Source organism: Dama dama, chromosome 30 (genome assembly GCF_033118175.1).
Source record: "Dama dama isolate Ldn47 chromosome 30, ASM3311817v1, whole genome shotgun sequence".
In the NCBI taxonomy this organism is placed as follows: Eukaryota; Metazoa; Chordata; class Mammalia; order Artiodactyla; family Cervidae; genus Dama; species Dama dama.
Window position 1 is genome coordinate 78,691,779 of NC_083710.1, and position 12,907 is coordinate 78,704,685.

Consider the following 12,907-nt stretch of genomic DNA (forward strand, 5'->3'; position numbering starts at 1 on the left):
CCCCCTCAGGGCCCCCCACCCATCCCGGGTGAGACCCCTCAGGGCCCCCCACCCATCCCGGATGAGGCCCCTAAGAGCCCCCCACTCATCCCGGATGAGACCCCCTCAGGGCCCCCCACCCGCTCAGGCATGTCGAAGGCACCCTCCACGTGCCCACAGGACCACTTCCCTTGAGAAGAGAAGCACAGCTAAGATGCTACAACGAACCTTCCTACCCGCCTTGGGGATTTCAAAGGAACATAGACAGGATGCTTTCTTACCTTTAATATCTCTGTGAATTTTCTTCTCCGAATGCAAATAATCAAGTCCTTTCAGTATTTCTCTTAATATAGTAGCAATCTGGGTTTCATCTAAAGGGCCAGGTTCTAACTAACAAGAAGAAAAAAAAAAAAAAAAAGATTAAGGTTACTTAAACGATTAGATGAAAAAATATGAGATGACAGGACAGAGTCAATGTTAAATGGACAAGAAGAATCAAGATCGAAATCCTCTTCATTCCAAAACAGATATTTTGCCCACATAATTAAAAAGTATTTAAAAAGAATCCCCCTCCTCGCCAAAAAAATAAAAATATAAAGAATCAGAGAAAATTACTTTGCTGAATGAATCAAAGTGGGGCCAATGAGAAAGGCCCACATCAGCTTGCCAAGCCTGCAGCCCGAGCGAAGAGGGAGGTCAGGCCAGAAAGCCAAGGCTGGCACCTCACAAGGCTTGCCAGGGAGGGGACAGGGCACAGTCCAGTTCTGTCCTAGTATAAGCCATGGGTATCAAAACACAAGCTATCACAAAGAGAAGGCCCGGGAGCTGAAGGCTTTCTGAGGCTACCCCTGCACCAGAATTTTTTATTAATAAATCTGAATTTTAAACCTTGGGGGGAAGAGTGCAGAAAGGAGATCAACCCCTCACGATGGAATTTTTTTGTTGTTACGTGATATGACATGTATACCCACAAAGGGGTTTTCCTGGTGCCTCAGTGGTCAAGAATCCACTGCCAATGCGGTTTGATCCCCGGGTCGGGAAGATACCCTGCGGGAGGAAATGACAACCCACTCCACCATTCCTGCCAAGAAAATCCCATGGACAGAAGCCTGGTGGGCTACAGGGTCCTGCACGACATCACCACAGGCCAGGACGGTTCACTATACACCTCAATCCGCAGAACCGAATTCCTCCCCAAGTTATGAGACTCGGAATCTTGTTCTCAAGGAACACACTGACTGCTCCGAAGCACACAGTCTGAAAGCTCCGCCTTGTCTGAGTTTGTAGATTGTGGGAATTTTGATACTCAAGATGAAGAAAAATGCACTTTTCTCATAACCAGCGGCAAAAGAGGAAGGAGGCGGAGGAGCTGGCAGATGTGCCCTCCTTCCCGGCACAGAGCGCAGAGCTCACCCCGCCGTCCACACCGCTGTCCCCGCGCAGGGCTTCCGTCTCCTCCTCCAGCACGGTCACCTGGGCAGACAACCCACAACATCTGGCTGGACCCCCTCCCTCCTACAATCAAGCATCCTGAGAGGAACGGCAGGGAGGCCTGGAGGCATCACCAATGGAGGTAAGAGCTGAAACTGAATTTCCCATCTCGTGTGAGACACCGTTTGGGGCGGCCACCACAGCAGCTTGCCCTAAACATTAACGAGTATGTCGCCCTACTTCTTAAAACTCATGCTGCATATTCGTTTTTTAAGTCTATCCAACATCTCTCTGCCTGATTGAGTGACTCGTTTATGCAGCCTTGTCCTTGCTGTGTGTGCACTTAGTCGTGTCCGATTCTTTGTGACCCCATGGACTGGAGGCCCTCCAGGCTCCTCTGTCCGAGGGATTTTCCCTGCAAGAATACTGAGGTGAGTTCCCATGTCTTTCTCCAGGGGATCTTCCCGACCCAGGGATTGAACCGTGTCTCCTGCACTGGCCCGTGGATTCTTTACCACTGCGCCACCTGGGAAACCCTTACATAATCCAGTTGCTTCATATAGCCCAGCTCCTTCTTAATTAGAGTCCTTAGATTCTGCTATAATGTTGACATCTTGTAATCAGTGAAGAATTTCTGTGTCAGACCCTCTGTTGCTAATCCTCATTCCCCTTCTCCCAACTGACCTCATGCTACTTTCCTTTCCTTGTAGCACTTCCCCACATGCAGTATAATCCACTGTCTGCCTCCACTGGGAACCTCAACTCCAGATGAAAAGGAAGGAAAAGAAAGTGTTAGCTATGCGACACGCTCAAAGGTAATCTTGGGTGAAGTAAGGTGTTGTCTTCCTGCCCCAGGCTAAGGTGTCATTGAGACTAAAGTCTTACAGCCTCAGTAAAAAGGCAAGATGACTAAAATGCAGAGTGAAAAAAGCCATGGGCCTGTGGTATTATGTTAGAGCAGCTCCGGTGCATGAAGACGAAGCTGTGCCTCTAAAGCGAGGAGAGCGCCAGTGAGACCTTTCTGCTCCAGGAAACAGCAGAGTGCTTCCCTTAACAAGACACGGTCATCTCCCCCAACACGCCACATGTATGGGGGCCGCTCCAAAGATGCACACAAACCTGTCAGCACCCTCCCTTAACAGAGAGACACTAGAGAGATAAAGCAAGGTGGAATTTTCCAAAGAAATGCCCCAAACCCATTTATTCAACTACAGCCATACGCGTTTTTAAAATCTTGTATGAACACTTAATAGACTCTCTCAAAATAATCCTAATAGTCCTCAGCATTCAAAAAATAAATAATTCCTGTATCTTATTATTATTTAAGTGCATCTTCTTTGAGGACTGGGATCAGGACAGCCAAAAAAAAAAAGAGGTAAGAGATTAAGAGAGAAACGACAAAGTCAGTGGGAGGAGTCAGGGCTTTGCAGCTGGTCAAAACAATGTGCAAAGCCCAGCTCTATTTGCTAGCTGGGACACCTAATTTCTGAGTGTTTCTGTTTTCTCGACTAAAATAAGCTGTTTTGGGGACATTCAAAAAGGGTGCCTGGAGCTACTGAGCTAAGAAGGTGGATGGCAATTTGCTGGGACTCACACCAGATAGGATTATATCTAATAAGTGGAGAATTCTATGCTGCCTTGCAAACTGTCCTGTCCACAATTTCACAGACTTCAACTCAAAAATCCAAAGAAAGTCGCCACTAAATAAATTCAATTATGGTGGCATTAGGAATGAATAAATAAAACATCTAGAGACTAGAACTGCTGCTCTGAAGAGCTCAGCGTTGGGAAAGCGTCTCCACAAATACTTCACACATACCACAAATGAAATTCACTTAAGATAATAGAAAATCTAATTATACAAAATGAGGCAATTTTCTACATTTCTGTAGTAGTTCTCAAAAGAGTAAAAAAAAAAAAAGAAAGAGAGCTCTTCGTGTAATACACGTATTTATGGAAAAGCAAAGCGAGTCATAAAATGTATCCAGCTGTTTTGCCACTTTTCCATTTTAATACAATTGTTGAGACTGTGTTAAATTTCTTTCCTGAAATTTCCTTTCGAACTCTATTTTGACCAATTGCTTTTATGGTTTATAACATTTTGTGATTTTTTGTTTTTAAACTTGGGTACAGAGCCTTCCATAATACACACAGTTTTAGAGGTTTACCTTCCCCTGCGGTCAGGGAAAAGAGTGCTGATCACGCTGATTTCACTGCATGACCACGTGGGGGTGAGATGTCAGGGGCTAAACAGCCGTGTGAGATCTTTTAAAATATTTGTTTTGCATATACTGTGTTTCAAGAATGATCCAAGTACATGCTTATGAGCTGCTGGTGATCTCTGAGCATCTCACCTGAGGCCAACACGTGACCATGTTTTACCATGAGAAACGAATCGCAGACTATGACTCTGAGGTCATCCTACACAGAGCTGCCACCACCGCGTGCGGGGGCCAGGCAGCCGGGCCCAGGCCAGGTGGGAGACACCGCCGCTGGCAGGGGTCAGCTCCCCCAGAAACACACTGCGGGCGCAGCGAGGCCCCTCTGCATGTGCCCCCAGGAAACAGACACGAGCGTCCACACGTGGCCTGACCACCGCTCCCACGTGTGATGCTGTGCCTGTCTCTTACCCCTGAAACCAAATTTTAATTTTTAAAAATTCTAATGAATTATAAATGAAAACGCTCCACGCGTGTTTTAGAAGTGAAGTTACCATCTGCAATGGGAAACAATGATGGTGCTTGAATGCCACACAAGTTCAAACCAGTTTTAGAAAATTAAAAACTGTTCTGAGGTCAGACAGGGCAGGCAACACCTTTCGTGGCTGTGAATTTACTGGTTTCCCACGATACAGCAAAAACTGACTTCACAAGGGAACCTCAACTTTTCAGCAACGTGTCAGGAGCAGAAATCCCTATTATAAGGAGTATTTTGGCCCTTTTATCATGCAACTGAAGAGGGAGACAGAAATATAAACAGAATCATCTTTACAACCAAGACTGCTGCTGCGTGTTCAACATCCGACGTGATACTTACGAGGTCCAATGCAGAGCCCCCACCAAGATATTCCATTATTATCCATAATTTAGTGTCCTGCAAAGACCAAAAAAAAAAGAAGGAAATTACCAAAAAAAAAAAAAGGCAGAAATATTTTAAATAATCTAAAGGCATTTTCCACTGTGATTCTGGAACTAGAAAATTTTATAAATACATAACAGCAAGTAAAGCGCATCCAAGTGAGAACTGTGTGGGGAAACCTGGGCTGTGTCAGAGGGACCCTGCACCAGAACCCCCTTGCCCTCGGGCACCGGGTTCCACACCTGCTGCACCAGGGCTTGGGGGGGGGGGGGGGGGGGGGCATGCCTTGTTTTCACACGTCAGCCGGTGACCCTCTGGCACAGGAGGGTCAGCGGTGGGGGGAATCGGCCCTCAAGGCCAGGCCAGGCCAGCAGCAGGCACTCGCGTCCGGCCCTGGGGGTCAGCCAGGAGGCGCCCGGAGTGCAGCGCCGGGGACAGGCCACCTCCCTCCGGCCTGCCGCTGTGAGCCGCGCGGGGGGGGCAGGTGGCTCGGCTGGTGCACCGGTCCCCCAGGAAGGCCGCGTGCCCTCCCCGGAGATCTCCAGGCGGGGCACAGTGGGCGGCGTGCTCCCCGTCTTTCAGCCTTCTCCCCCGCCTCTGTGTCTTGTGTCTCTTCTTTCCATCCCTTCTGAAGCCCCACGGCTTCCCAGGTTCTTTTCAAGCACAAATCTCCAAGTGCTCCTCCCTTGAAAGCCAACGTGCTTGGGCCCTGAAGGCTGCAGGCTCCTCCGGGATTTCTCCTCCTGGGCACCACTGACATTTGCGGCGGGACCACCTCTGTCGGGGGGGCCGCCCTGTGCCTGAGACGGTGTTGAGGGGCATCCCTGGCCTCCGACCACTAGAGGCCAGCAGCGCACTCCCCGTCCTGAAGCCCAGACAGGGCCAGTGTCTTCTGGGGGCCAGTCACCCCCGCTCAACTGCATGAACTGCATGATCGATGTCCACCAGCCTCAAGTGTTAACCACACGGCAGTGCTGACCGACAACTCTCGCTTGCCCTTGGCAAAGCCAGTTTACACCGGGCAGCCTCCGAGCTGGGAGCCGGTCACCAACTAACTCACTGTGAGGCAGCCAGGTTGTGAGTGCGTGGGCCAGAGAAAGACGGCAGTAATAAACCTCGCGGTTCATCTGATAATAAAATGAGATCGCGAATGTGAAAGCGCCTTGCAAAGCTCGGGGAACGAAACGAGCCCAGAGTGATTAGCCTCCGCCACAGCGTCGGCCTGAAACGCCTCAGAATAACCTGATAAAACCAAAGCAGTCCAGTTACCAAGGCCAAACAGTATTTCCCTGCATGGGAATTTCTGAGCCAAATAAAATCTGGAACACTGATTCATACACATCCTACAGTAGAATGAAAAAATAACTACTGCCCCACAAGCCTTGAGGCCAGAGTGCTTGAGGAGAAGGTCTGCTCAAGGGACACACAGGACCTGTTCTGGGGACCAGACTGGTGACCAAGGACAGTCATGATCCAGATATACAGTCAGCGCCCTCGTAAAACCTCCTGCATGAATGACTTGTGGGAGCACTCTAAGAAAACTAAGTAAGAGTTCTAAAAATAAGAATGATCTTAATCAGAATACTCCATTTAAAAAAAAAAAATGACCTCAAACCATGTCAATTATGAATGACCTTGTAAGTTCCTCATAAGGGAAAGAAAATATTTATTTAATAACTTCAGGATTGAAAAATTTAAAGGCACCCAAGTGTTAACCACCCAGGTGGCGCGAGTGGTAAAGAGCCCACCTGCCAGTGAAGGAGACGGAAGGGATGTCGGTTCGATCCCTGGGTCGGGAAGATCCCCTGGAGTAGAAAACGGCTTACCCACTCCAGTATCCTTGCCTGCAGAAGCCCATGGACAGAGGAGTCTGGGGGGCTACAGTCCACGCGGCCGCAAGGAGTCGGACACGACTGAAGTGACTCGGCACACGCACACAGTGTGTGGAGTGGGAAGTTCCCGTCTCTCCCCTGGCTCTTGGCTGCCCAGCCTCCACATCCAACTTCTCACCGTGTTTTCCGTAACTTCAGAGACTGTCTTCTGCAGATACCTATGAAAGCTTCCTCCACTTCTATCAAACATAACACTCTATGCAGTGTTGTGTGCTAAGTCGCTCAGTAGGGTCTTAGCGACTCTTAGCAACCCCACGGACCGTTTCCCCCCAGGCTCCTCTGTCCATGGGGATTCTCCAGGCCAGAATACTGGAGGGGGTTGCCATGCCCTCCTCCAGGGGACCTTCCCAACCCAGGGATCAAACCCAGGTCTCCCACATTGCAGGCGATTTTTTTCACCATCTGAGCCACTGTTCTATACCTTGCTTCTCCTCAGAGCACTCGACACCTGTCAATAAAGGAATATTTTTTTTTGGTAGTCATAACCAACCCACACCCTAGTGACAATATTATTTCCATTCTTTTGCTATCATGAGCCAGCTGTCAATTTAAGAACCTCCCATAGGTATCATTTTAGGAGTTCCTGGATGCTGAGTCAAAGGAATCCACTTGAATTTAAACAGATAATGACCAATGATTCTTCAAAGAGGTCAGCTCAGTTTCATCCTGCCTCCAACAATGTATGGGTTCCAATTTTTTCCCCTTGCTTTGTCAACACACTCTATCCCTTAACCAGTGTCATGGAACTTAGGAGCTGGATTGTAGTCCCCCTGTGAAAGCCACACACTGAAGTCCCAACCTTGAGCACCACAAAATGTGCCTGTGTCTGGAGACAAGGTCTTCAAGAAGAGGCGAAAGGTAAAGTGAAGTCACACAGGTGAGCCTCGTCCAAAGTGACTGGTGTCCTCCTCTGGAGACATTAGGACCCAGACTCACAGAGGGACGGCCACGAGACGACGGAGGGCACCTCCCAGCCAAGGAGAGAGGCCTCGGAGGACACCGGGGACTTGAGTCTGAGTCACGTGTGTTTTCTTTTTTGTAAGCCCTTATTATATCCTTTATCTGCTTTTCTGTTGACCTAATATTAGAGAAGGCAGCTAGCTCCCTGTAACATGAGCCACAAACACAGCAATGTCCTCATCTGTCTTTTGATTTTGCTTTTGGCAATTTTTGCTTGTGGAGATGAATTTAACGTGGACACCACGTCTACAATGCTACCACTGACAGGCAAACTTGCCCTGTGCCGTCTGGAGCTGGTGACTGAAAGCTGGCACTCCCCACATTCGCAGACATTCAGACGACGGGAAGGTTAAAACAAGGTAAATGAGAAAAGGGGCAGATGTGGCAGCGTTAACAAGGATTACATTTTACAGCATGAATTCTGAAATCAAATAAGTTCTGCTTGTGCATCTGTGCTGCAAGGAAAGGCTGGGCCCAGGAGGTCTCAACAATGCAGGAGGTCTTAGTAAACCAGCGTATGGGTTATAAACACCAAAGCTGCCTTCTGCGAAGATGCCGGGCGTGAAGGCACTTTCCAGCCCAGGTTTGGATCTGCCTCTGGCCCTCAGCAGCTCCGCGCCCAGAGACCAGGCTTGAAGCCATGTTCAGTGTCCCGTCTGCTCCGGAAGGACGTCCACCTCAGGGGCAAGCCTTGCACACCGCAGTGCCCGTGAACTTGAGCTGTTACCACACGGACTTCATAGAGTGTCCCCTGTTTGAACCCAGGTCCACTGGGAGGCTTGTGAAACTAGGAGGCAAGAAACTGGTATCGAAGCCAAACCCCTACCCTGTTTTACAGTCAAACCAACGCCCTGACGATCATGGCACCTTCCAACTGCACTCCAGGCACAAGAACCCCATCCCTGACCTCGACAAAAGCTGATTTAATTGTTCCTCTGCCCCACAGACATCAGCATTGCTCAGTGACTCAGACACCTGCCCCACACGCATAGTGCCATGGGGGGGTTCTAAAGTGACAGGGTCAAGGCTCTGTTCCTAAATGAATCACTTTTTGCGACAGAAAAGTGGCCAAATAACCACCACCAGCTGGCCTGTGGTGGGACAAAACGCTGTGGGCGCGCAGAGGAGAGGCCCGTCCGATCAATGGCCGACACCACGGAAGTAATAGCAAGAGAAGGAAGTGAGAAGATCCATCAGAAAACCAACGGCCACAGCACCTGAAAAGGTATTCACACCACTAAAGACCAGGGAGATTCAAATCAAACAACTACAGTGAGGTTATCACCTCACATGGGTCAGAACGATCAGCGGGTCAGAATAGCCATTGTTAAAAAGCCTACAGATAACAAATGCTGGAGGGGATGTGGAGAAAGGGGAACCCTCCCCAGACTGTTGGAACCCTCCTGAAGCTGTTGGATCCCTCCTGAAACTGTTGGTGGGAATGTTCAGTTGGTGCAGTCACTACAGAGAACAGTATGGACGTTCCTTAGAAAATTAAAGTGTTTCCATATGATCCAGCAATCCCACTCTTGGCATACATCTAGACAAAACTATCATTCAAAAAGATAATACACCTCTGTGTTCACAGCAGCACCATTCCATAGCGAAGGCATGGAAGCAACCTAAATGTCCATCGACAGATGAATGGATAAAGAAGGCGTGGCATATATAGACAGTGGAATATTACTCAGCCATAAAACAGAAGGAAATAATGCCATCCACAACCACATGGATGGACCTGGAGATAAGCATACTAAGGCAAGCAGAGAAAGACAAGTATCATATGGTATCACTCATATGTGGAATCTGGTAAAAAAAAAAAAAAAAAAATATATATATATATATATAAGAAGAAACTTATCTACAGAACAGGAAGAGACTCACAGACATAGAAAACATGCATCTAGGTCATCAGCCTCTTCTACTGGACAGAACTGCATACCCAGCGAGTGCAGGGAAGGGAGGCAACTGGCGCTGAAACCCAGACTCAATGCTGAGTCAGACACCGAAACAGCAAGAACCACAGGAACAAACAGCACAGACGCTAAGCAATTTCTAAAGGATGCCAGCAAGGCAAACATGTTCTAACATAACTGCTCTTAACCACTTTCCTTTCAGAAAGCAACGAACTCTAATCCGACTGCCTGAAAAGAACCTCCATTTACGTAACGTGTGCCTGGGACTTGCAGCATTCCCATGCCCCGCTCCCCTGTGCCAAGAAGAACTTCTGCCCTAATGTCCTGCAGTAAATCGGAAAGGACATGGAGCCGTCCCCCAGATGCTCTTCCTGGGATTCACATCAGGAGATTCTCTCTTCTGGAAGAGGCTGCCGTGTGCGTGAGCCTCAGTAATTAAGTCTCCCCAGACGGGTACTGAGATGTTCTTCACCTTGGCATCAACACAAATCTGGCACGACGCAGTAAAAGATGTGTTAATGTGATGTTTCTGTGCTGAATGCTAGTAGAAATTAAGATGGATAAAAGCACTTACAGGGTTTCAAGGAAATAAAACTCACAACCTAAATCTGACGGAAAAGAAACAAAACAAGAAAGAAGGTGGAAGAAAAAAAAAAAAAAGAAGGTGGAAGGAGTGCCTGGGGAAGTGAAAGAGGAGGACTCCCCCTCCCCTGCCCGCCCCCAATCCTCACACAAGAGCAAACGTAACAGGCAGTGGGCATAGACTGCCAAGTCAGACAAGTCTGCCATAATCACGATAAGCTAAAAATGGGACTCTTCCTAAAAGTGAAGTGTTCCTAATAATGACAAGAGTGTCCTTCCGCCAGATGAAGATTTTCGTATCATTGCACATCATATCCAAAATCACTGCAGATGGTGACTGTGCCCATGAAATTGAAAGACGCTTGCTCCTCGGAAGAAAAGCTATGACAAACCTAGACAGCGTAATAAAAAGCAGAGACATTATTTTGCCAACAAAGGTCCATATAGTCTTAAGCTATAGTTTTTCCAGTAGTCATGTAAGGATGCAAGAGTTGGACCGTAAAGAAGGCTGAGAGCCGAAGGATTGATGCTTTCCAACTGTGGTGTTAAAGAAGACTCGAGAGTCCCTCGGACTGCAAGGATATCAGACCAGTCAATCCTAAAGGAGATCAACCCTGAATATTCACTGGAAGGACTGATGCTGAAGCTGAAGCTCCAGTACTTTGGCCACCTGATGGGAAGAGCTCACTCAGTGGAAGAAACCCTGATGCTGGGAAAGACTGAGGGCAGGAGGAGAAGGGGGCAACTGAGGATTGAATGGCATCATCAACTCAATGGACATAAGTTTAAGCAAATGGTGAGGGACAGGGAAGCCTGGGATGCTGCAGTCCATGTTGTCACAAAGAGTCAGACACAGCTGAGTGACTGAACAATGACAACACAGCATACATCAGAAACATCTGTAACAAAACCACAAAACCGAATGAAGTGACTGCCAAGGCGCAGAATTAATTCTCTGATAAAGGCCCAGCCGAAAGATGGGACAAGACCAAGACTGAGGGTGAACACAGCTGAGAAAGAAGACTTTACTGTGGTTTGCAAATTGAAGAGGAGCCTTAAGTGTTAAAGACAATTTATGGAATTAGGATATTCACCAATAACAGATGCTATTATTTCAAGTGCATGGGTGGCGAATTCTCTTATGTATTTATACTTCTATTTCCATCCTGCAGGGTAATTACCACACCCCAACAGTAAACCGCTTCCGAAGGAAGGGACTTAGTGTGCTGTCTGTTCAGAGCTGGGTTGTACTGAGGAGACCGTTTCTGCCACCCGAATCCTTGCTCCTCTTGCTCCCCACCTCCCGGCCAGCTCACTCGCTTTTATCTTCTGCACAGCCCTATTCCAGAGTAACAGCCAGACAGACGCAGGTACTCGATTTACAGTTTGTTCACGATGGGCGACTGGACACAGTCAAGTGGCGCATGCATCAGACGAGCAACCCCTTCCCGGGGCACAGACCCCAGGTCGCTGACGAGACCGGTGGTTCTGGTCCCCCACACCCGACCGTGACATCAACTACCACCTCCCCCGGCTCCACCACTTCCTTGGCCAGAAGACCCCATAGCGGCATTTATACAAACGTCCACACAGCTCCGTACAGACGCCCAGAGAGGAGCCACGCTAAGTGCCCTGTCCAGCAAGTGGCAAACTGTGGTCAGCCGGTAATGACTATCACACATCGTGTGGTTCCCAGACAGGGCTCGATAAAAGGGCCTGGTCCGAGCAGTCCAAGTCTGCATTCTGATGGCCTTATTCACCCAAACATCTTAAAGGCCCGCTTGTGCTGCGTGACATGGGTGGGGAGGGGTCCATTCTCCTCACCCACAGGAAGCTTCTCTGTAGTTACATGCTAAGCAGCTGCTCATTACATCATCTAAGTAAGGGCTGTCATCTCAGGATACCTTTTTTCTTCCCCCCCAGAAATTTACTTAGACAATGTGATGTGATTAGCCGCTCAGTCATGTCCGACTCTTTGCGACCCCATGGACTATAGCCTGCCAGGCTCCTCTGTCCACGGAATTCTCCAGGCAAGAATACTGGGAGTGGGTTGCCATTTCCTTCTCCAACTTGGACAATAGAAGTTAAAAAAAAAAAAAAGCATATGGCATAACTGTGGGTGCTAAGCTGCTTCAGTTGTATTAGACTCTTTGCAACCCCATGGACTGCAGCCCACCAGGCTCCTCTGAACATGGGATTCTCCTGGCAAGGATAATGGAGTGGGCTGCCATTCCGTTCTCCAGAGGACCTTCCCAACCCAGGGATCAAACCCGCATCTCCTATGTCTCCTGCACTGGCAGGCGGGTTCTTTGCCACGAACGCCACCTGGGAAGCCCAAGATGGCATAATTAATTATAACTATTGTATCTAAATATATCAGTTGTGTTGAGATGTGTCAAAGGTTTGAATGTGCAGAAGAGGTAAGGGTTGGCCAAAAAGTTCACTTGGGTTTTTCCATCAGCTGTTGAGACAAACAGAACTAGGAATACAATTAATGCTTATTTCAAATCATAGGTATCATCAGTCAGCAAACAGACCTGAGTTTCTTTTTGGTGAAGTAAAATATTTCGCCTGATTGGAATTTTAATTCGTTCAACTTTCTTGAAAACCATAAAATGAAGATGCCAAGTGTCTGCAGGGACGTTCTTCAGTCAGTCAGGTAGGGTGTCTGGGGAGAGAAAGGAATCCACATCCCTGTCCCTGGAAACATCTCAACGTTTTCTGTTCCCTTTGGTACTGAGCCGACTGCTCGATTCCCATGATTGACTGTGAGATGAAATATATTCCCCTGTGATTTCAAGCCAGATTTCCTTGGGGATTCATTTAGTCCACCCACCAGTCAGTTGTTCTGCTTCTACCCACGGTCACCCTGGGGTCTGATACAAAGGGCTCCCGGGCCGTTTCTACTTTTTCCCAGAAACGCAAGGACAGATGCTTGCAAACTAAAAATCACTCAGAGAAAACAGATGTTCTTTCCCCTCTCCCAGAAGCAGAAGCTGCAGCTGTTCCAGGACAACGGGGAATGCGTCTGATGACTTCCAAATGGCCACGGAGGCTGGGAGGGTGGCT

At 48.3% G+C, this 12,907-nt stretch overlaps 1 protein-coding gene across 1 annotated transcript in view; it reads right to left on the reverse strand.

Moving 5' to 3' along the window:
* The window catches only part of STK24 (serine/threonine kinase 24), an 88,458-nt gene that overhangs the window by 18,863 nt on the left and 56,688 nt on the right, over positions 1-12,907 (reverse strand). The window contains exons 3-4 of the mRNA XM_061133574.1: positions 4,447-4,503; positions 261-369 (exon numbers count right to left, since the gene is read on the reverse strand). Coding sequence (XP_060989557.1) covers positions 261-369; positions 4,447-4,503 — 166 coding nt within the window. The remainder of the gene's footprint in view (positions 1-260; positions 370-4,446; positions 4,504-12,907) is intronic.